General features: G+C 56.8%; 1 protein-coding gene across 3 annotated transcripts in view; it reads right to left on the bottom strand.

Moving 5' to 3' along the window:
* Positions 1-23498, bottom strand: part of VPS35L (VPS35 endosomal protein sorting factor like) — a 95364-nt gene that overhangs the window by 2579 nt on the left and 69287 nt on the right. For all 3 annotated transcript variants that reach the window (XM_036225458.1, XM_016156904.2, XM_016156903.2), the window contains 3 exons: positions 14116-14255; positions 8014-8179; positions 2933-3051 (listed from right to left, as the gene is read on the bottom strand). In XM_036225458.1, the coding sequence (XP_036081351.1) occupies positions 2933-3051; positions 8014-8179; positions 14116-14255 (425 nt within the window). The remainder of the gene's footprint in view (positions 1-2932; positions 3052-8013; positions 8180-14115; positions 14256-23498) is intronic.

The raw sequence follows: 23498 nt of genomic DNA on the forward strand, positions 1-23498 counted from the left end.
AGTATGGAGGTTCCTCAAAAAAGGAAAAGAACTACCTTATGACCCAGCAATTCCACTTCTGGGTTAATTTAGCCAAAGAAATCCAAAACACTAAGTCAAGAAAATATGTACCCCTATGAGCATTGCAGCATTATTTAAAAGAGCCAAGATACGGAATCAACCTAAGTGGAATGAGTCAGGGACAAAAACCATATGATTTCACTTAGAAGTGGAACCTAAAAAACAATCAAATCAGAAACAAACTCACAGAAAACAAACTGATGGTTGTGGAGGGGTGGGGAATGGCGAAAAGAGTCAGAGGGATTAAGAAGTACAAATTGCCAGCTATAGAAATAGTCGCGGGATGCGAAGTGTGACAGGTAATAAAGTCAACATAACTGGTGTCAGGTGGGTACTGGACTTACTGGGGTGATCGCTGCACATGGTACATAAACGTCTAATCACTGTGTTGTACACCTGAAACTAACATTGCATGTAAACTCTAATTAGAAAAGAATTTAAAAATACAAAACAGTCTCTTAGTGGGGGAAAAAACAATACAATAAACTGCAAAAGATCAGCTTCAAGTGCACTTGGGTGAGGGCGACTGAGTCGCACGCGACCCTCCCCTAAAGTGAGCCTACCTTGGCAGTGGCCTGCACCAGGTGACAGCCACAGAAGCAGCTGACCCTACGGCACAGCATTACGGTCTAGGAGTGGGGTCACGCTGCTCGGGCCCGGGGGGAGGAGGAGGAACCACCCTGGCTGGCAGCTGCCCGCTCTGTGTCCCTTCGTTTAATCCGCCAGCGCAGGTCCGCCCTGGCCGGGAACCTGGGCAGAGATCACCGTTCGGCGGGCCCCAGCCCATTCCCGTTTTACACGGGACGTCGTCTGGTGCCTGGAGACCACGAGGGCTGCATTTTCTGCTGGGTCTAGAGGACCACGCTAGAAGTCCCCCTAACGGGTCTCCCCGGAGAGAGGCCCTTCGGCTGCACTGTGAAGGGGGAGACACTTTGAAAAAGTGCAGTGAACATCTGAGTATTTCTCCATCCCACACCGCAGTAAGCATTTTACCGTAACAGCCCAATTCACAAGTGTCGTAAACGCACAGCCCATTGAAACCGAAGTCATCAGAGCCGGTCTGAGGGATGAGAAGCGAGCCGGCCGACGGGCAGCATGCGAGCCAGGAGCCAGGACCACCACCCGAGAGGCCCAGGCAGGCCCTGGCGCCCTCCTCCCTCCAGAGGCTTCACACGGAACAATGTTTCATCCCCGTTCTGTGAGAACTGTCACATCACTGTCACTGTCACGTCCGGGAGGCGTCCAGGGCCTGGTGTGGGTCGGGCTCCACTACACCAAGCAGACAACCTCGTGAGGCTCGTCACTCAGACAGACTGGCTCCTTCACAGGGAGCTAGAGAACAATCTGGAAGCAGGGCTGCTGCCGGCACCATGACGTGAGGCCCCGGGAGCAGCATCAGCGGCGGGGTCTGCGGACAGCACGAGGCTCGGCCCCCATGAGGACAGTGAACGGAGAGGCGCTTCCCCAGCACCAGGCCGGACGGCCCCGCCCCAGGCCCCTGCCACGCTGCGTCGCCTGTGAGTGTCACGTCGCTGTCACTTCAGCTCCGTCCACTGAAGATGCGTATGTGACGCGTCCAGTGCAGGGCCCTGTACCGATGCAGCCAGAATGGTCTCTGGGCAAAGCTGGCTTCACTGTCCTTTCGGAATTGTTTTAGAGTCACTATCACCATTAAGGTTGAGAGACAGACCACCAGGGAATGGAGTCCAGAAAAAAATTTCTGCTCTCTCCATCACCTTTCTGAATACCCTGGGGAGAATGGGAACCCAAGGCTACATAAGACTCTTGTGGTTTTCTGGTGGGGTGGGGAAGGGGTTAAGGGCAACACTGCTTTTGTATAGTCCTGGAAATGAAAATTAAACTTAAAATCCAGTTTGATCTCATTTTGTCTTCAGAGGGTCTGGGATGTAGAAGCAAAACCCAGGAACGAGAGTCTCTGGGAAGGGAAGGGCCAGGCGGCCAGTGGAAACCAAGCAGCCTGCAACCCATCCTGGGCTTGGGAAAGGGAATGGGGCGGGGAAGACAGAGAAGACGGGGCCCGCCAGGATGAGACCAGGAAGCAGCCGCCAGATTGTCAGTTGCTAAGTGGGAATAAAATCGAAACGCGCAGAGCTTCAAGCAGGCAGGTGAGCGCGCCAGCAGCCGCCCCGTGGGAGAACGCAGGGCAAAGGGGCACGGCGCCGCCCCCTATGGCGCTGCCAGCGTCCCCACTCGGCCACACAACAGGCGTCGGCGCGACACGAGGCCTGCACACCCAGCCACGGGCATGAGCTCGGGACGGGGCCCCTGGGATCCAGCTGTCGCCCGCGCCTGCAGCGAAGCCGCAGAAATGGAATTCGTGGCCGGCATGTGCAGGGGAGGGGACCAGGCGAAGTCATGAGTCAACGACGGGGACACGTTCCGAGGAATGTGCCGTCAGGCGACTTCATCGGCGTGCGGACGTCACGACGCTCTCACGCTCGCCGGGGCGGGGCGGCCCACGCCCCAGGCCTGAGGTGGGTGCACCGCTCCCAGGCTGCAGCCTGCGGCACGTTCCGCACCGACACGGCAGGCGGTTGTGACACAGCGTGACACGTCCGCGCGTGGAAAAGCTGCGGCGACCGCGGTCAGCACCGGCAGCGGGCTTTGCTCACACCAGCGCTGCCACAAGCACGGTGAGGCCTTGCTGCGTGTCGGTGGCCGCGGTGTCACTCGGCCATAGGAAGTTTTCAGCTCTGTTAGTCTAGGGGGACCCGGAGGCGCACTGAGCACTCGACAAACGGCCTGCATCACTCACAGGAAGGCTTCCTTCCAGAATGAACCGGCACCCACCCGGCTGCAGGCCGGCACCTGCAGAGCGAGCGGCAGCGGCGGGGCCGCCGGGGGCGCCTACCTCGTCCTTGGCCAGCGTCTTCAGATGCTCCAGGATCTGCGCCATCACCGTCTCGCACAGCTTGTTGTTCTCAGCCAGGAACTTGGAGTCCCCCCCGTACAGGCTGTCATTGGAGTCCACTGAGGGAGAAACCAGCGCAGGGAGTCGTCAGCAAGGCCATCCAGGCAGAGGCAGCCGCGGGCCACGCAGTGTCCGCAGGCGGCAGGAAATCCCAGCGGGGCAGATGGATACACGCGGTGTGTCCCGCTGGGCTTCCGGCGTTGGGGGTCACAGAGAAAACACCCGGCCCCTGGTCAGTCAGAGCCAGACCAGGCTGTGGGAGTCGTGTCCCCTGGACCACGGGTGGAGGGGAACAGTGAGAATCGCCGTGACCATCCCAGCAGCTGCCAGTGCTGAGCAGCCCCCAGGGCCCGGGCACCGGGCTAAGCGCTTCCCACACACGTCTGCCAGTCCTCATGACCAGCATGGGGAGAAGACAGTAATGTCTCCCTGTGATGTCGGGGAAACTGAGGCTCAGAGGTCGTCCCAGCTAGGATCCCAAACCAGGAAGTACCATTCCAACGCCTGAGCCTGCTGCGCGCTGCACCCAGCTCCCTGCCCCGTCACCCCGCTCAGGCTCCCTTGGGTGGGCCACAGTTCTGTCTGCCCATGAACTGGAATACCTCTGACAAGGTCTCTAATGCCTCTTGCCCAGAAGTCCCGCACTCTCTGCTTTGGCACCTCCTGTGACAGCCGCTACCTGGAGCATGACCAGCCAGCAAGGACAGGCTGAGTTCGACCCCCTGCCCATCAGCTGCCCTGCGCGCAGCGTCACCTGCTCTGGGTGGGGGACGGCGAGGCCACACGGCGCCGGTGTGCGCGCTGCTTCCGTATCCGCACGTGCCCATGTGCTAGGTTTGGAGAAGCTGACCAGGGTCCCTCTGTACGACACAGCTGAATGTCCCTGCTGCGGCCTTCTCGGCTGTTTCCTTTGTATTTTGGGGGTGGGGGGGGTGCTGGGTCGGGCCGCTGGGGAGTCCTGGAGTCCACAATGAAACTACATCCCTGCCTCGCAGAGCCCATCCTTGCCCTCCACCCACACGAGCTTACCCCTCCTTTGTCGCCGGACCCTGTTTTCGGCTGCTTCCATCTCAGCCCCCAGCCCCGAATGACTGCGGTGGAGCACCAGGCAGCGCTCCAGGGCCTGACGCAGCGGACAACCCGCAGGCCATGCGGCCAAGGGACAGGGCGGGGGCACTCTGCTACTTCCCACCTGACAGAGGCCACTGTCGCAGCTGTGACATCTGACGACCCCGAGGCCGACCCCGAGGCCGTGCCGGTGCCTCGGGAGGGTGTGGCTGTGTACGTGGCCCCAAGCACACAGCGCTAATCCACTTTACAGTCTGGGGACGTCTTCAATAAACATTTCAGTTTAGATCATCTGTGGGAATAAAATTTACTGTGCTTTTCTTGGCCCAATTTTTTAATTTGAAAAATGTCAAAGCTATAGAAAAGTAGGAAAAATTGGAGACTGGGATGCCTCTTGGCTGGTCCCATTTTGCTAGTTCTGTGCACACGCTTTCGCGTGCGCTCTCGACCACACACACACAGCCACGCCGTCTGTCAGCGGCTTGCAGACAAATACTGCCCCAGAGCAGGGAGCCCGGTCTCCGTGCTCCCCTGCGCCTCTGGCCGCAGGTGGTCCATAATGCAAGTCTCTGCGACTCTTCCGGGAAGAACTCTCCCGGGCTGGCCGTTTGGTTTGCAATTGCTCCTCTGACCCGCGCTGGGCACCGGGGGTCTGTACCGGGATTTTTTCTAAGACAGCCCTGGCCCCTGTGTCGCGACTGCTGACTGCTACCCACCATGGGGAGGATGGCAGTTATTTTAAAAAGCGAAAGAGCTGGATTCACCACCTGATTGTGCGGGACGGCACACCTGCAGCTGGTAACGGAATTTCTCACGTCTCTGCTGAGAATGAGAAAAGTTCCGCATAAATTCCCGGTCTTCCTCGGGCTGGAGTCTACTCTTGTTCTGGAGAACAGGAGGAAGGTCTAAGAGGCCCGTGCCAGTCAGTCCAGCTGCAGGCCTCCTGACCACAGGGGCCAGAGGTGTGTCTGCAGCAGGCCGCTCACGTGTGTGCAGTCAGCACCTACTAGAGGAGGGCCCGGCGTGCCCCAGGTTGGGCTAGGTGCTGGGGACCCAGCAGGGAACAAGGCCCACCTGGTCCCTGGGAGGCCAGAGCTCGTGGGCCATCAGGAGATGCAGATGCACCAGGCGGTGACCACATTCGCCTGTGCTGAATGTCAGGAGGGGTCAGTACAGGATCCTAAAGTCGAGAATTAGCCAGATCCAGGCCAAGCCCTACAGGTTGCATTCTCCAGAGAAAGGGGTGAGAAGCAAAGAAACTAGTGTCCATCCTGACGCTTGGTGGTGTCGGAGGGAGGGAGGGAGGGAGGGAGGGAGGGAGGGAGGAAAGGCTGAATTTGAGAATTACAAGGAAGCCGGTCAGGCCAAAGTGCAGAGTGGGCCTGAGCCCGGACCTGATGCTTAGGGCGGGAGAAATGTGGTCCCTGGCACATGGCCCCAGAAACAGCCCCCGAGCTCTGCATCCGCCTGGCCCCGGGGTCACAGCCCCGAACGCTCCAGGGGCCTGGCCAGTGGCTGCGCTGCCCTCTTCCCACTACACGGGCGCCATCCGCATGCTGAACGCGCCTGCAGCACGGCGACGTTCTTCCCTCCCATGTGAAAACACGCGTTCACGCCACGTACTCTCGGAACATTCTAAGTCTGGACAGAAAACTGCCTAGGCACCTTCATAGCTGCAAAACGTCCTTGTCCCCAGTTTTCCAGACGTTTCAACCCATGTCGTCGCTGTCTAAAGGCTGCCTAGAGTAAGACTGGGATGGGGAAAGGGAACCCTCCATCCCCCGTGAAGCCCCCCGCGGCCCCAGGACACTCCCCGCTAACACGACTGTCGGGTCACAACTGTGCATCCAAAATAAACACAGCTGGGCCTAGAAGAAGGAAAAGAAAATCACCTTTCCGTCTTCATCTCTAAAAGCTGGAAAACTAGATTCCCGCCTATGGAATGCAGGGAAGGGTGAACTTGACAAATTAGAAGGAAGCCGGTCCCCCGAGTCCAGACCTGGCGCGCTCAGGGCGGGGAGAAGTGGCAGCCCGGCACGTGCCAGTCCTCGGGCTCCTGCCGTCGGTCGCCCTGGCCGTGTGGTTTACACGGTGACTGGGGACAGAGCCGAGGGCCTGCTCCTCGGCCAGGGCCTTCGGTTTACAGGTATCCAGCCCTCAGAAGTGTACTGTTTGGAGCCCTCGACGTGCCCGTCACGGGAGAGGAAACGAGAACGCCAACAAACGGGAAAACGTGTTCAGCCTCGTTAGCCATCAGATGCGAACTACACTCGGAACAGCCCAAATGAAAGACTGACCAAGCCAAGGGGACAAATGGAGGCTTCATTCAAACCCGGTGGGGGTGTCATCGGGACGAACATTTTGGAAAACTGTGACATTATCTACCAGAGCTGAACTAAGCAAGTCCTAAGAGCTAGCTAAGCTGGTCCACCGCTACGCATACACTTGACAGAAATGAGCACCAAGAATTAATAATACTCAGGGGTGTTTACAGCAGCACTGTTAACCCATGACAGCCCAGAACTGGAACTGGAAACCCGCGAACATTCATCCACAAAGGAATGGATAGACTCGGCGATATTTGCACAGTGGAATACTATACAGCGCTGCAAAAGGATGCACAGCTACACACAACGGCACACAAGACTCTCACCGACGCGATACTGAGTGAAAGAGGCCAGACACCAAAAAGTGCTTGCTAAATGTGTGTTTACACAAAAGTCAGCAACTGGCAAGCTAATTTGGAAGGCTGGAAGTCAGGAGAGCAGAGAGGAAAATGGTGGCACCGGCTGGAAGGGAGCACGTGGGGGCTTCTGGGGAACGAGTCACGTTCGATTTCTTCATCTGGGTTGTGGTTCCTGGGCGTGCTCACTTTGTGGTAATTCACTGAGCTTCACAGTTTCTTGTATGTATGTTATATTTAATTAGAACACTGTCAGATTCTAATCAAGGAGCATAACGTACGCCCCACAGTTCTGGGCATGAGGCCACTCCCATCAGGCCCTGAGTCCCTGAAACGTGGGTCTCCCCCTTGGTGGTATATCAAATGGAGACACAGATGCCTCCTCATCACAGTGCCGTGAGGACTAACGGGGTAAGAAGCCCCTCGAGTCTGGGGCAGTACCTGGCGCGCAGTAGGAGCGCGGGCCTGGGAGCTGTCATCGCCTGTATTAACCAGCCTTCCCACATTACACCTTTACCATCAGCCTCCAGTCCCAGCTAGAGAACCTCTGGGAGCATAATTACCACTGCAGGTTTGTTCCCGGAAACTTCCAAATACACAGACAATTGCTTAACCTCTAAGGCACACAATTACTGGCCGCAGAACTTTTAACACAGGGACATCTTCCGGGAACCGAAAAGTGTAACTGAGCGTCTGAGAAGCAGGAGGATGCTTAGGCCCAGTGGGCAGAGGTCCGGAATTGGGACTGTCCCACGGTATGCCCAGGACCTGAGAAGGCTGCTCCCAGACTCACAGCAGCAAGTGCAAGGCGGCGGGGAGCACTTGGGGGCCCGAGGCCATCTCCCTCCTCCCGGGCACCTGACCAGGGGCTGGCTGAGCCTCAGCAGCACTTGGAGCAAAGAGTGAAAACACCCAGAGCAGGGTCCTCCTGAGCCTGGCGAGGAGCGGGCCAGGGGTGCGGCTCACGCGCGTGCGCACTTAACCACTGTTCTAGGTTATTCTGCAGCATGCCAGAGGCGGCACCAACTGTCGAATCTTAGATCTTGGTGCCTCTTCCTGGGAGTGTGATTTAGAAGGGGCAGACGGGGCTCAGGAATCTGGATTCTTAAGAGATGCCTCAGGCAGTTCTTACATTTGGGCAGACTTAGCAAGACCTTGAACTAGACGCCCACGGTAGGAAAAACGCAAGGTGGATAAATAAAAGAAAATGGAAACATTTCCCTTTCACGAAACGCAAGCGCAGTGCCGTTTGGCGGGAAGGGGCCGCTACCTTTGTCTACGTGGTACAGGTAGGTCTCCTGGCTCATGGCGGACAGGAGGTGCAGCACGCAGGTGTAGATGCGGATCTTATCGTCGCTGTTGTCCTCCCAGGTGTAGTCCTGGATCACGTTGAGAAGCTCTCGAACAAGAAACAGGACCCCATGTTCAGGATGATCCTAATGGAAACGCAAAAAAGACAAATCATCTCAGATACGAAGCAGGAGGGGAAAAAAAAAAAAAAGACAGAAACCCAGGTTCCCACCCTTAGCAGCTTTGGAGAAATTAAAGTGCCAGCTACGATAAACAGCACAGGAAAATGACAAAACATCGTTAATCCCACTCGTCACCACGCTCGTCTGCGGGGACCGGCTTTGAGAGCCTCCCTTTTGGGGCCCGTGGAATGAGAAAGCAACGTCACCTGTCAGCTTAATGGCCTGTTTCCAAAATTACAGCCCTGTGCTCGCGTGCAAGATTGCAGGTCTCGCTGCAGATGACAGCAGAGGCCACCTACTCGGGGTAAGCTCCCCCGAAAGATCACTGTCACCACTGGGGCGCCAACTTCAAAAATAGCCTCGCTCGTGAGGGCATTCAACAGCTTTAACAGCTAAACTGGGGATTCTCGCTTGGGAGAGGAGAAAGCCAGTCACGGAATTTACACGGTGTTCCTCGGATGCGAAACTCAACAGAAAGGGGACGCAGACAGGTCTGTGGCTTCCGTGACGTTCCAAGAAGCCACATTTAATCATGTGACTGTCCCACTCAACACTCTCCGGAGACTTCTCCCACTGAGGATGTGTGTCCATTTCCGCCACCGTCACCGCCCTGCCCCAGCCAGTACGCCTTGTCCCACACGCCAGCCACGCCTACGGCCCCTGGGACCGGACGGGCCACTCGGGGTCCTGCCAGGACACAGAGGGCACACTCGAAGCGCTGAACGAGGACAGTTCAATGGAGGACTGTTCGTGACGACGTGGGCAGGTGAGGCGCCCGGGCTGGGCGGGCACTCAGCTCCCTCGGGGCTGCGGGCGCACCGGAGCGGGCGGTGGCGTTACTGGGCTGTCGAGACCGGCAGCTGGGCGAGGCCACCTGGCAGGGGCTGTGGCCTTGGGCGCAGGGCAAAAGCCACTGGCAAAGCTGTGGCCTAGCGAGCGTGGGGAGACAAGCACCCAACCTCGCTCCCCTCCCCGCTCCGGTCGGCCACTGCGTCCTCCCGCTGGCTGAGTGAGCTGGCAGCCGGAGGAAGCAAGCCCAGGGGAGGCCGGCCCCAGAGGCCAGTCTCCCACACGGATCGGGCGGAAGGGCAGAGGGTGCGGGGGGCGGGGGGGACAACAGCGCATGTGCCGGGGAGGCCCTGGCCGCCGGCCCCGCTGTTCCCTCTGCTGGAATCATCGAGGCCGGACCGGCTCCTTGAGAGCCCCCAGGTCTCAGCTGTCAGCTCCTCGGTGAGGCCGTCCCTGACCAGCCAGAGCCCCCTGACGCCCTCCCCAGTCTCTACCCCGAGTCATCCCATCCTCTTTTTCCGGGTAGTTCCCACCGAAGGGATCGTGTTTATTCCTTCAGTGAAGTACCCAATACCAGCTCTTGGTCTGTCTGTTTAGCTGTTTCATCCTAGCCTATCACCTCGAGCAGGGCAGGTACATTACCTGTCGTGTCTGCCAATAACACACCTGCCGGACTGCCCGGGGAGCACTCTGAATGGTGCCCCGTGTCCGATTCCCGGGACAGTGCTGGCCACACGGCAGGCACTCGGTACATGCTGAATGGAGGACATTTCTGAGTACCCTCTATGCGCCGGGAACTGAGGTGGCTGTAAAAACGAGCAGCAGTAGCTAACTTTGTGGTGGCCATCGCAGCTACCAAAGCCGATCTGTCCTCCAGGAAGATACGATTCTGACACCACCCGCCTCGCCTTCCCATGTCGCAGACGGGAAATGGGCCACAGAGAGGGTCAGGGGCCCAAGGTCACAACGACGGCTCTTGGGGGAACCAGGATTTGCGCCCCGGCAGTCTGGCTCCACGGCGAACGTGCCTGACAGCTAATGCTCTATTTATGCGGCCCCTCTGCGCGCCTCTGACGGCCCGGCGCTGGCCAGCTGGGGGAGGCGCACACGCGCTCGGCTATTTTGAAAGTGGGCCTGGAGAATGCCAGGCGCTCCAACTGATCTGGCTGGGAGTTAACGGCCAGCAAACCCGTGTGTGTGGACACAGCAGTAAGACTTCCAGTGGGTGAGGATGCGGGCGGAGGGGTGCGAGGTGGTTTGTACAGCTGTTCACGTCCACAGGAATTGCTGTTATGTCAAGGAAGAGGACACGTGACATTCCAAAGTCCGATGCCTCGAACTCCAGGCCTCAGAAGCGCCCGGGCTGCGGGCTGCCGTCCGTCCGTTTAGAGCCCATCTCAGCTGGCGACTTACTGCTGCCTCTCTTTCCTGACAGCTGTTTCTAACTAGACTATTTTGTTCTGCTATGTGGATGCTCAAAAATACATTTTATTTAAGGATCCGCCTTGGAAAAAGACAACAAACTGAATGTTCCAGTAACGTAATGTCAACAAAGTGCCGTTACTACTGTGGGAGGCCGTTCGACACGCTTCGAAAGGCGGAACACGGGGGTGAAGACGGAAAGGTCAGCAACTGGACCCCTCCTGTGCGCGTCCGCCCACAACCAGCGGGGTGAGAGGTCATCTCCAGCCTCACGAGGAAAAGATTTTCCATACGCTGTCCATGCTTCAATGGCTGTGACATTTTTCTTGAATTGTACTTCAATGGCTCAGTGCCAGCAAATGAACCAAAGCAAAACATTTAAAAAAAAAAAAAAAAAGAAAGAAAAAGAAAAGGCCTCAGATTCAGCTGGCAATCCGAGTGGGAAATGTTCCCCCAGGTGTCTCTGCCAAGGCTCCAAATGTCCCTGCCTGCACACACATGCCGACGCGGAGGCTCCCAGGGGGCTCTTAGGGGTCTCCTGGAGGGGACGCAGACCTCCTGCCCAGCTGCACAGACAGGGCCTGGCCTCCGCCACCTGCAACACCTGCAGGAATTCTATTAACTGTCACAACTTGGGAGCAGAGGGAATACCCCAGAAGTGACGGACTTCCCAGGAGAGCTAACACGAGAGGCAGAGAGGACAGCGCTGGGCACAGACATCCTGGCTCTGAATCTTGTCTTGGCCACTTGCTAGCTGGTGACCCTGGGCGAGTCCCTTCACCTCTGTGTGCCAGGGTCTGCCTCGGTGAGAGGAGGGGAGGAAACTGGCGTGTGTGGAGTGAATATTTGCGAACTGCTGGCTGGCTCACTGTGAGAGGCATGTAAGTATTAGTTAATAAATCTTTTAGAAAAGGAGCCAAAACATTGGGGGGTGGGGGGCGCTGGGAGGAAGTGCGGGAACGAGGGGCACCGCTGCGCACCGGCTGTGCGACCCCCGCCAGCTGCAGCTGCGCGGCCTCCGGCCCGTCACGTTCAGTGGGGAGGCGCCCGGACCCCACCTCGCGGGGCTGTGCGGAGGGCTCCCATTTCGCACAGCACAGTCGAAAACCCACATATAACTCCTGACTCCCCCAAAGCTTGGCTGCCGTCCCTCAGTACCCACGGGGGATCGGATCCAGGACCCCCCATGACCGTGCACACCTCCGGATGCCTGAGTCCCTTACGTAAGATGGCGTGGAGCAGTCAGCGCGGACGGTCGGCCCTCTGCGTCCGCAGCCTCAAAACACTGCGCTTGATCTGCAGTTGGCTGAATCTGTGGATGTAAAACCCGGAGACGCAGAGGGCCGACGGCATGTTTGTTTGTTTGTTTGTTTTTTAATCTCTGTACAAACAGATCCTGGAAGTTCAAACCTGCGCTCCAGGGTCATCTGTAGTAAGAGGTGACAACCTGTGGCTTTTCTGCAACTCGTCATCTTTGGCGAGTCCCAGCAAAAGCAGCAAGACGGACACCAGGAACACGACAATCGGCTGAGACCAGGGACACGGCCAGGAGGGCCCGGGGGCCGGGGAGGCGACGGAAATGGGAGCCCCGGGTCCCGAGGTGCCCGGAGGAACAGGAGAAAGCACACAAGCCCCCCGCCGCCCCCCGACGGGGCAGCTGCTCTCCGGCCGTGGCCCGGTCGAGGAACACGGCCCCGCACGGCAGCGCCTGGGTTTTCAAGGGGAACCAAAAAACTGGTTTTTTCTGTGATCGACCATGTTTTAAACATGGGTTATTCACTCCAAACGTTTTCCACGAGATCTGGCCAACGAGCGTGTCTACGGGCTGGATTCCACCACTGGCATCGGTCTGTCACCTGGTCATGAGTTTGCCACCCCCGGGACAGAGCGGTTCACGGAGCGCGTGCCTAACGATCATCTCAGACAGCCCTCACTCACTGCAGCCCGCCAGGCGGGCATTTTGATGACCTTTTAGAAAGGTGGCAACTGAGGCTCTGAGCAGTTACACCGCCACCCCAAGGCCACAGGGCTACTGAGTCATTGGGTCAGGACCGATCCCAAGATTCTGACTCCGAGGACAAGGCTTTCCATCAGGGCTCCGATGAGTTTTACCACACAGACCACATGCAGCAGGAAATGCATCCTGATTAATCAATGAACAGCAACACGATCAACTTCCTCCTTAGAAAACCTGATTTCTTTTGTCCCCTCACTTGACAAATAGCTAGATCACCCAAAAAAGAGAGATTGATTATGGAATGCTAAGAAGGAGATTTGAGAGCATTGAAGCCGAGCGTCGAGCCGGCCTCCTGCCCACCCCGTCCTCCCCCCAGACGTCCTGGGACCTGAACCGAGTCGGGAGCAGGGCCACTCCGTCTCCTCGGCCTCGCTGCGGCGTAATTCACCCCCCCCCCCACGCCACGCCATTCAGAACGCACAGTCCGCTGGTGCGCGTGGTCGCGGAGCTGTGCGGTCATCCCCACGATCAACTTCAGAACGTTTTCATCACCCCAAAAAGGAACTCTGCCCTCACAGGTGCTGAGTCACGGTCACGGCCCAAGTCCAGAAGGATGTTTCTCAAACTGTGACCCGAGAGCCACCTACCCCTGAAGTGATGAGGGAGCTGTCAAAAATGTGACCTGGGGCCAATCCCGTCCTGCAGAGTGAGACCCTCTGGGAGAGGACCCCCAGACTCTGCACTTGTTAACGAGCACCCCTGATGCCTGTGCACGTCTGGCCCTGTCACAGCCTGGCCTGTGGGCTCCCCAGAGCGCTATGGGTTTAAATGACAGACTTAAAGGCGGGCCTAAGAACTCCCGTGCTGGTTAAGGAGGACGCACATAAATGACCTGAATGTCCTGCGCACCTGAAATGTCGCAGGAACATGCTGATTTGTCCTGGTGACAAGGTCCCAGCTACTGCAGCTGCCACTGTGCCTCACCGCTTCAAATTCAAAATGGAGCAAAAGGCGACAGTTCACTGAGGTTTGTAAAAACAAAGATGTCATTTTCCTCTTCTCATCTAAATTCATGGCCACCCTGCCAGGTCCCCAGGGAGTAGCTGGACCTAGGTTAGGAACCCCTGCTGGGGTGAGGGTCCTCGTGCTGGTCCTGGGAGCGGCCCCGGTTCCTTCCTGCCCAAGCCTGACTGCGCACGGGTCACGTGAGATGAGCGCCCCGGCGCCCTCCCGGAGACGTCCCCCTTGGACCTCCGCGGCCTCGTTTTGGTTTCTGGCCCTTGCCGTCAGAAGAACGCCGCCGTCGCCTTTCCTAGAGCTGACGGTGCGCCAAGGCGCTGTCCGAACCGCGGGTGCGTACTCACCCACTCGGCTCGCGGCAACGCTGAGGTGGGGATGCTGTTCCTTTCCCCATTTTACAGACGAGGAAACCGCAGCCCAGCGATGTCACAGAGCTGCCCACGACCGCAGAGTGGGAAAGACAGGGGCTGGGATGCCACCCGAGGCATCTTGGCCCCGACGCCAGAGCCCCCTTAACCACTAGGCGACACCCCCTCGACATACACGGCGCCTCGACTAACGCAACCAGGACACAGAAGGAATGGAAAAACCATGGGGAAAGTCACACATCTGACTACGAAACCACACGACGTCCCTGTACTTCTAGGGCTACGAATGCACGTAAAGCGGGTCAGAGACAGGCAGCACCTACGGCTCTTTTAGGGAGACGTACCGGGACTATTAACAAAGTAGAAAAGAAATTGCAGAGGAATTCCAGAAGGAACGATTCCGACGGCCGCATCTTTCCGTCGACGTTAATCATCTTCGGAACTTCCGGAACGAGGCTTATAGCGGCTTTGAAAAAGGCATCGGCTGCAAGACAAGAAAAGTCCAGGTCTGAGAACTCTGGAGCACTCAGGGTCTGCTTTCTTCTTCACGCGGCCCGGACGCTGGGCCTGGGAGTTACGTGACGTCAGGCCACGCCGAGGGCAGGCCCCAGGAAAGGGTTCCTGCAAACCGTCACTGACCTGCTGGAACATTCCGTGAGGAGGCGTTGCTGGGGCTCCCCATCTCCCCCTCTTCCCCCCTCTTCCTTCTTTGAGCCATGTGGCTCAAAGAACCCCAGTCACATTGGCTTTAGATGACTAAGTGAAAAAAGCCAGTGGCAAATTTTTATAGAAAGCCTCGGAATCACAGTCGCCTGGCTGGGGGCTCCGCCTGGACTGGTTCACTGAACCTTCTCAGGGACACGAGGACAGTGCTGCCGTGGCGCCCACGTCACCGAGGGAGGTCGGGCGTGGAAGGGGCAGTGACCGGTCCTGCCACAGAGTGTGTGTGTGCACGCGCTCACAGAAGGTTCCAGCACCGGTGGCAGAGCCGGGGCTCAAACTCTGGTCTGTCTGCATCTCACTCTCGTGCGCAGAGTATTTATTAAAGAAACAACTGAACTGTCTGAAGGACACAGCTTTAGAGACTTCTGACCAGGTGACGGTTCCAGAGAATCCTCCCAGAAATGAAGATACTTTTAGAAATACGAAGTCGTCTGTAAAATAAGAAGACCTCAAAGGACGGAAGGGAGGGAGGGAAAGGAGGGGGGGAGAGGAGGGTGGAGGGGACGAGGAGGGGCATGGAAAGAGAAGGTGGGGCGAGGGAGCAAGAGGAGGACGGAGAGCGGTGGGGTGACGGGGGAGCACCGGGGGCAGGGGGTAAGACGGAGAGGGGGCGTCCTTTCTAGAATGCCAGAGTGTGAACCGTGAGAAACAGTCTCAAGGTCAAAACAGACAAAACACTGACCCAACAAATGAAATTTAAACTGCCCGACAAGATCAAACATTGGCATGGTCCAAATACACTGGTGGTCTGAAGTGACTTCCCGTGACGCCAAGAGCGCAGTCCAGTGCACCCCGAATTAGAGCCAGGGCCCCCCAGCACAGCGGAGAGCGAGCGAGCAAACACCTGCCCTCGGGAAGGAAGGTGTTAATACAACAGACACCATTCTGCAACTCTCCGCCCAAATTAACATCATCCTGGTGATCATTCCAGCAAGGCGCAGAAAACAAAGTGGAATCTGGGCCACTTGCTGTTTCTCCCAATTTGTGTGTGTGTGTGTTAAAATACAGATAAAATGTACCTTCTTAACCATTTGGCCCATTTGTTTTTTAAAAAAGCTTGCCTAGTGAATTTTATTCAAGGGATTCGAAAAAAACTGTTCGAAATCCTTTGGATAAACTCTGACTTCCCAGTAGTGAACAGTGTACTATGAAGGACTGAACCTGGAGACGTTCAGCCAGAAGCACACGGAAGCCGTCAGGCACGGGGCAACGCGGCCGGGGCCGGCTGCCTCGGCGTCGCACGCGCGTGGACGGCAAGGGCCAGGGTGCCGGCCGGACGGTTGACACTGACCCTTCTGACCATTCTCTGTCTGAGATGCAGCCTGGGCTGAGGGTCTGCAGAACACTGAAGGAGCATGGCAGTTCCAGAAACCTCTGCGAGGTCGCGGAAAAATCGAACAGGGCCCCAAACTCAAAGCCACTAAAATCGCTAAGGGCCACCAAAGTACATGCCGCTAGCAAACCCTGGTGGAAGGCGGGCCGTGATGAGATGCTGAAAATAAGGGCGCAGCTGCAGATCCCGGGCGACTGACTGACTGAGGGGCCCGGGCTGCTCTTCGGATGAAGCATCTTTCCGTCAGCTCTAAGCTCGACAGTGGGGACGAGTTAAACCTCTGCCCTGACGCACCACGGAGACGTGGTAACTAATAAAGAGAACAAGGTCCGGTCATGTGCCGCACAAGGTTTCAGTCAACGACAAACCGTCGAACTGTATACACGACACTGGTCCCAGCAGGTTGTAAGTGTACAATTTTCAATCATAGAAATGCAGAAAGTGAGGCCGGAAGATAGACAGGCAGAGCAGGACAGCCGGGGAGGGAGAGGGGAAGGGCCGCCCACTGCTGAGCCAAGGGACGGCCACCCCCTCGACTGAGCTGAGGGTGGCGCACACCTTCCAGGGCCCGGGGTGCTGCTCCACACCCCACAGCCAATGGGCCAGGAAGGTTCCTCTCTGACGAACCGCTCCATAAAGTCGGCCATACTTCAGGCTCCAGCTCTCTAGACACCTCCACCTACAGGAAATTATTCTCTTCAAGGCTTAGGAGCTTCCCCCGTCTCCTGTAGACAAGTCGGGGGCCGGCGGCCTCCCGCAGCTCGCCCGCCTGACGGGCCCCCCACTTCTCTCTGTTCTGTGCACCAAGGCTCTGCACATAGTAGGGTTCCATGTTCTAAGGGACTTAGACACCAGTCAGCTGGACGACCGCCGGAGAGCTGCCACATGCCTGGGATGGAGGCGAAGCTTGCTCATTGTCTGCAAGAGCACAAAACGTGGAAAGTGTCCAAGTATTTTTCAATAGGGGTTTGGGGAAAAAAGTGAAGGAGGGAGGGTGGGGACATAATTTACCGATTTACCGATAAGTGGAAAAAGCCAACAGAAAAACTCTGTGGACGACACAATCTCCCTTCTATGCGGGGCGGAGAAATGTGTACATGGAGGAACACAGGAGGTGCGGGACGGTGGGCAGAGGAGAGCAGAACGCACGAGAACTAATATTTTTAATGGCTAGCTAGAAGGAAAAAGCAAGAAAAATATCTCAACTGTGAACTGAATTTCTCGGGGTGGGGGGAGGTGAGAGGAGGAGACGGAATATTACTGGAGATTTATTTTGGAGCTTTTTAAAAAAGTTCTACATTACTGTATCGTTGGAACTTTTTCAAATGAGCATGCACTATTTTTATAATAAAAATCATTAAAGTGCAAAATAACGTACAGGCTGTTTTGGGACAGGATACAAGACAGTTGCCCCGAACACCCTCTGAACAGGATAAAATAAACTCAGATTAACTGTGACCTACGGAGTAAGTTCATCCTTTTGGCACTGTGGACCCGGAATGTGATTCGGAACGAGAATCGCTGAGAGTCGGGAGCAACAGCCCAGGCCGCCTTCAGAGACGGCGTTTCGTTTTTTACGATAACGCATTAGGTCAGAGCTAAAGAAAATCTCGACTACTTGCCACAGTCATAACCTCCTGGGGCTGAACAAGACCTCAAAAGTAATTCGCCCCCTCTTCGGCTCTCACGTGCCCTCGGGGGCAACCCGGACCTACAGCGCCCAGTCCAGGAGGTCCCGGAAGGGGAGTACACCACTCCTTACGGCAAGATGTTGCAGAGGGTCGACAGAGTCCCGTCCCTCATGGATACTTTGTTAAAGCGGGGTTCTGGCTCTAAGAATTACTCACTCTCGAGTTCTGTCAACCCACGCTAAACGTCTTTCCTAGCCTCCAACAGCTTCCATCTCTGGTAGGCTTAGGTATGGAGTGGCGAGTGATGTAACAAACTACTCCACGAAATGCAGTATCGGGACATAAGGTCTTGCCTCAGACTCTGAGCTGGGGACTACATGCTTCTGTGCACCTCCCTTCCGTCTCGCCCTGAAATCATACGTTGAAATCCTAACCTTCAAGGTGCGATCAGAGGTGAGGCCTTTGGGGGTGCTGAGGTCACCAGGGTAGAGCCCTCATGAATGGGATTAGTGCCCTTATAAAAGGGACCCGGAGAGCTCGCTCACCCCTTCCTCCCTGTGAGGACTCAGCGAGAGGACAGCTGTCCGTGTACCAGGAGGTCCTCATCAGACACCGGATCAGCCAGTAGCCTGACCTTGGGCTTCAGCCTCCGGAACTGTGAGCGACAAACGCTTGTGTGTTAAGCCACCCTGGCTGGGTATCTTTGTTACAGCAGCCCGAACAGACTACGGCTGCGATGAGCACGTGGCAAGGGTGCCTTTGGGTAAAGCCTCCTGGTCCGAACGGCCAAGTCATCATCCACGGGCAAGTCATCCATCACGATTTAACACTATGTGTTACTAAAAACTGTCTTCGTGTGATACAGCTTGTTATCGGAGCAGTTAAATTTGTGCCTTGAAGGGCCACTATTTTGACGCGTGTGCACAGGGGAAGATTTAGAGAAATACGAACGAGAGGCAATTCAATTCCATGTTCATTAACGGTTGCCATCTGACCTCGCCCTTGCCACTTGGACGATGCAGGACGCCTTTAAATTCAGAGCATCGACACGAACGTGAGAGTCCACGGGGCGCCTGATGACTTCGCAGTCTCGGTGGCGGCATCGGGAGACGCCTGGATGCTCCCGCCCCTGTCATCTCCGGCTCGCCCAGGGCTCCCTCGCGGAGCCGAGCACGCTCGGCCCACCCGTGACCTGACGCACACCCCAGGGACGCTGCAGGAGTGGCGCACCCTTCCGCCCTCCCTGCAGCGGCTGCGGGAGGTCGTGATGGTCCCTCTGTGGAGGTGAGGCTTCAGTTTCCCTGAGCGGGAAGGATGAGGTACTCCTTTACCGTAATTCTGGATGCTTCCTCGACAAGTTTACCTAACATTCAATCTACGGTAGCTGATCTCCAGCAGCCACAGGCGCTCAGTAAAACGGTGCTGTGGTTTCGAGGGACCGACCTAACTGCGGAGAAGCGCAGTGGCTGGGAGGGCACCGGGGGTCCGATCAGGCCATGTGCTAGCTGGATGCTCCTGAGCAAGCCACGTCACACTTCTGCGCCTCAGTTTCCTCTCTGTAAGATGAATGTAAACCACCTAGCACATAATACACGCTGAGTAAGTCAACTGCTTTCCTGGGGACTCAGTTCCCAGCCAGGCCCCGAGCCGTCTTGCCAACCTGACCTCCCACTCGCTCCTCCCTGAGGCTCTGTTTCCACTCTCCAGGGCTTTGCTGCCTCAGCCCAGAATGCCCCCGCCTGACTTCAGCATGACAGACCCCCCTTCGCCTCCAGGCTCGTCAGTGACACCTCTTCTACACGGCTTTTTTTTTTTTTTTTTTTTTTTTTTTGCTCGTCCAAGCCAAGGGTCATTTCTCCTCTGAAATTCCCTGGCCCCTTTTATGCGCGTCTTGCGTGACATCCACCACGTGCTGCCGCGTATAACTGTAAACAGACCCGCTCTGTCCTCCTCGTGTGCCGTCTCTCCAAGCGCATTCCTGGTCCGGCACGGGGCCTGGCACTGCGGCTCACACAGGAATGCTGGCGGGAGGAGGAGAATCGCTGGTGTCTGCTAGGGTAAGGAGCTGGGCGGACTTCCAGGGGAGACTCGCTCTGCTGCTCTTCTGTGGGTTCCAGCAGGGGCCGCCGCCCGCCCCGGGCCCCTCAGGTGGATGGATCGAGCATGTTCGGACGTGAAGGTGGGCGACGAACTTCATGCCGTCCGCCCACCTATGAGCTGTTCCGGCAAAAGTAACCTGCTTTGTCCACCACCGACCAGGGAGGCCTCGAGGTTTGAGAAAACAGTCACATCAGACATACTCTTCGAGGGGCAGTCTCATCAATGGAACTGGAAAAAATGATCTTAAGCATAAACCTTAAAGACGTAGTAAGTGGACGGAGACCATTTTTCTCCTTCACAGGCCTCTCCTCTCTCTCCAGGAGGAGGAAATACAGATTTTCCCCGCTCATTCCGTGGGCCTGGCCACCCTACAGTTACAGTTCGCAGTGGCCAGCGGGCTTCCCGCGAACAGCTCTGGCCCTCCCTGTGCTCCCCAGGGCTCCTCCCAGATCAAACCGGCACAACGGCGTCATTCGGCATGTCGATGAGCCTCGGCGCACGTCCGAACCGAATGTGCTTTATCGATAAATAAAAAACTATAAAACGAAGAGGGCTCTGATGGGACTCCCTCCGGAACGGCGGGGTCGCGGGGTCCTTACATCCGTTCCATAGAAAGCTTGGCGCCATTTGACATTCGCCGGTGTTATTAAGAATGATCAGCCGTTGCCATCGCGTGGCATTGCTCATCCGTTCGACGCTCTCGAGCACCCACGTGGTGACGTGGTGGACAACGTGCCGGGAACATGACGGCGACCGAGACAGCTAAGACCTCAGGGCGCCGACGCTCGCGGGGAGAGAGGCGGACGATTCCCTCCGTGTTTAGCGGGCAGGCGACGCGGGTGATGAGGGCGCTGAAGGAACTTGTCCTACGGGATCACCTGACCCGTCCGTTTGGGAGGTGGAGAGGCCAAACACGGTTTTCCTTAAGAAGTGGTTTATGAGCTAAGCTCTGAAAGGTGAAGATGCAGAAAATGAGACTCGGAAGGAAGGCACGAGGGTTCTGTAGGCGGGAAAAGCACGCGTACTGATAAGAACAAAGACTTTCACCACGGTTTGCTTCGCCCGTTCTCTCTAGCATTTCATCTTGGAAGGAACTACAGATCTTTTATTTCCAGGATATGCAGCAGGTTCATCTTGAAACCAGGTCCGCCTTCCTGCAGACTTCTCAAGGGTTTTCATGCAAGAAGTTGGCTGTCAGAACTCTGAAAGCGCTGAGCAGTCCCTGTGTGCAGTCAGTGCCTAACACTCCGCGACAGACTTCTGTCGTTAGTTACCTAACTTCATGTTTACGGAGCGGCTCCTGTCTGCCAGGGGGCCAAGCGCTCTATGTACCTCATTTAATACATTATCTCATTTAATCTACAACAGACAGGTACCACTGCCCCATCGTCTCCACTTTGTAGACGGGAGACTGAGGCACAAAAAAGGCCGACTCGTCCCGGGGCGTCCAGCTCATAGTAGTAGAGTCCGGATGGGACCACCGCATTCAGGAGCCTTCGCTCAGGCCATTTGCACTACCTGGAATGCCCACTCTCCCCTCTCCCCTCCCCGCATCCTGGTAAACGTATGCTCTTTTAAGACCCACCCGAAACATCTCTCTCTGTTATAAAACACCCTCCTTTCAAGGACTAGAAACTGTGAGGACGGAACGAACATGAAATATAGGGCCGGAGAGGCTGGGAGACGAAAGACCGAGGCCTCCCAGGGCCTCCGCATGCCGTCCAGAGCCCTGGCATCTGCAGCTCGCAGCCCATTCCTGTCCTTGCTACGGCCTGGCGGGCTTCTGGAAAGAACCACTGACAAACCAGGGCCAAGAAAGTGCCTAGAGGAGCGGCTGAGCGAAGAGAGACACAGGCATCCGCCGGCCGCCTCTCGGGGAGAAGCGCGTGACCAGCGCGGGCCTGAAAGTCCTTTGTTTTTCCTCAGTGCTCAGGGGCGGTGGACGGGTCTGCTCTGCGTGCTGCACGAGGACCAGAACTGCAATAAGCCTCCCTGTAATAAGCCCCGTCGGCCCTCCACGCTGGAAGTTCAGGGGGCGTTTACTTATGGGGCAAAGCCGCAGCCTGATAAAGAAGGTATCGGGGAGGCTGGGTCAAGCGAGGGTGGAAAATGAATGGGGGGAGGGGAAGCTGCACAACCGGCTGCGAGGGAAGACGTTTGGGGAGGCGCACGCAAGTGGCCCGTTGCCGCGAGCGTCACTTAGTTTATATTTAGCCTTCCCGCCCCCAATTGGATGCATCATTTATTTTGGCCAGCAAATGCTACGTGTGGCTTTCAGAGGAACAATAACGGGCTTTTAAGGTTTCGCACCACAGCCTTTAGAGACGCAAGGAGAAGTCATCGGATGAATTATTAAATACGAAGGGGGCGCCACGTTCCTGCTCCCCTGCGGCGGCTCGAAGGGAGGGCTGAGGCCGAAGAGGAGTCCGAGGGCGCGGACCCCCGGGGTGGTCCTTACACCGCTCGTCTCCGTGGGGCACGGGGGCATTACAGGTCACGCGACAGCAAACGGCCGCTCGCGGCTCCCCTCCAACAGTCCTGGGAGCGGCAAATCTCTGGTGGGGATGGGAGCCTTTATTTAGCGTGAGAATTTTCGTTTTGCGTTTTTTTTTTTTTAAAAAAAAAAAAAGAAAGAAAGAAAGGAAAACAGCATGAAGCTCCATTGAAGATCCTGCCATGATAAACTTGCCTGGGACCGACAACATTCATGGTATTTCATGATACAAGTCTACAAGGCTGGGGGCAGATCTCGGCCTCCACGCGCAGGTCACAGAGCAGTTTACTCCTAATTCATAGGTGACACCAAACTCAGGCATGCCCACGCGGTCTACTGATCCTGAACGTCTTACGAGGAAACTGGTTTATACGAAACTGAAATTTCCTAACAGTCAAACTAATTAAGTTAACTGAATCTTCAGTTTGCACATCACTGGGTTTTTGGTGGCGGCTGTTAATTTCCGTTTTACTTTGTTTCTAGCTAACCTGTCGTCCTTACCGGAGCGGGCATTAGGGGAAAGTGCCACGTTTACTGACAAATGATGAGGACGGATGGCTGCCTGCTCTTGTGGGACTTGCAGTCCGAGTGGGAACGAGGTGTCCAGACGATGAGTAGACTCACACACAGTCAGAAAGCGCAGCATGTTCACAGACCAGAAAAGAAGCCAGCGTGGGGGGCGGGGGGCCATCGCCAAAGGCAGTGGTCCCCCTCGGCAGTGCTGGAGAGACCACCACGGCATCCACTGACGCCCCCTGGCCGTTTGCACAGTCCACACCATCCACTGGGCGGGTGAAGGGACGTGGCCCTGGGTCAGTGCTGGCTGTGGCCCTGAGCCAGCTCCGCCACCGTTCCTGCCTCAGTTTCCTCACCTGGGCAGTGGGCTGCCAACCACGGAACTGGCCTCTGGCAGCCGCTGGGAGGATGAGATCAGGCGGTACGTGCACAGCGCTCGTCTCGTGACCAGCGCTCCACACGTGGGGCCAGGATTTCTTTTAGTCTTTGTTACGGCCTGCTGGACAGGTGCCTGCACGCACCTGGCCCACCCCGTCCCGGAGGTGAGGAGGGCACCCTGCAGCAGACACTGTGACCCGCCGAGGGCCTGCTCTCGGCTGGAGTGCGCAGCAGGCTGGAGCGTCAGGAAGCTGACGACCCACGGCAGCCCTCGGTCAATGGCAGATGGGAGGAGAGCGTAAGTAGCCTGTCCTCTCCACCTCGGGTGGGCTAACACCAAGGCCGCTAGACCCTCCCTCCCCGCAGAGGTCCCCAGCAGGGGCGGACCTCAGCTGCCCGCAGAAAAATCTGCCTACTAGCACGCCCTTTGCTGGCTTCCTTGCCTTCTCCCTCGCCCCTCCCCATCACCCAGGTGACAATGGCGGGGTCACCTCCCAAATAAGCCACTCACACGCGCCCTTACCTCCGGGACAGCGTCTGTGCCTAGTACCG

The sequence above is a fragment of the Rousettus aegyptiacus genome, unplaced genomic scaffold (genome assembly GCF_014176215.1).
Source record: "Rousettus aegyptiacus isolate mRouAeg1 unplaced genomic scaffold, mRouAeg1.p scaffold_m13_p_8, whole genome shotgun sequence".
NCBI lineage: Eukaryota > Metazoa > Chordata > Mammalia > Chiroptera > Pteropodidae > Rousettus > Rousettus aegyptiacus.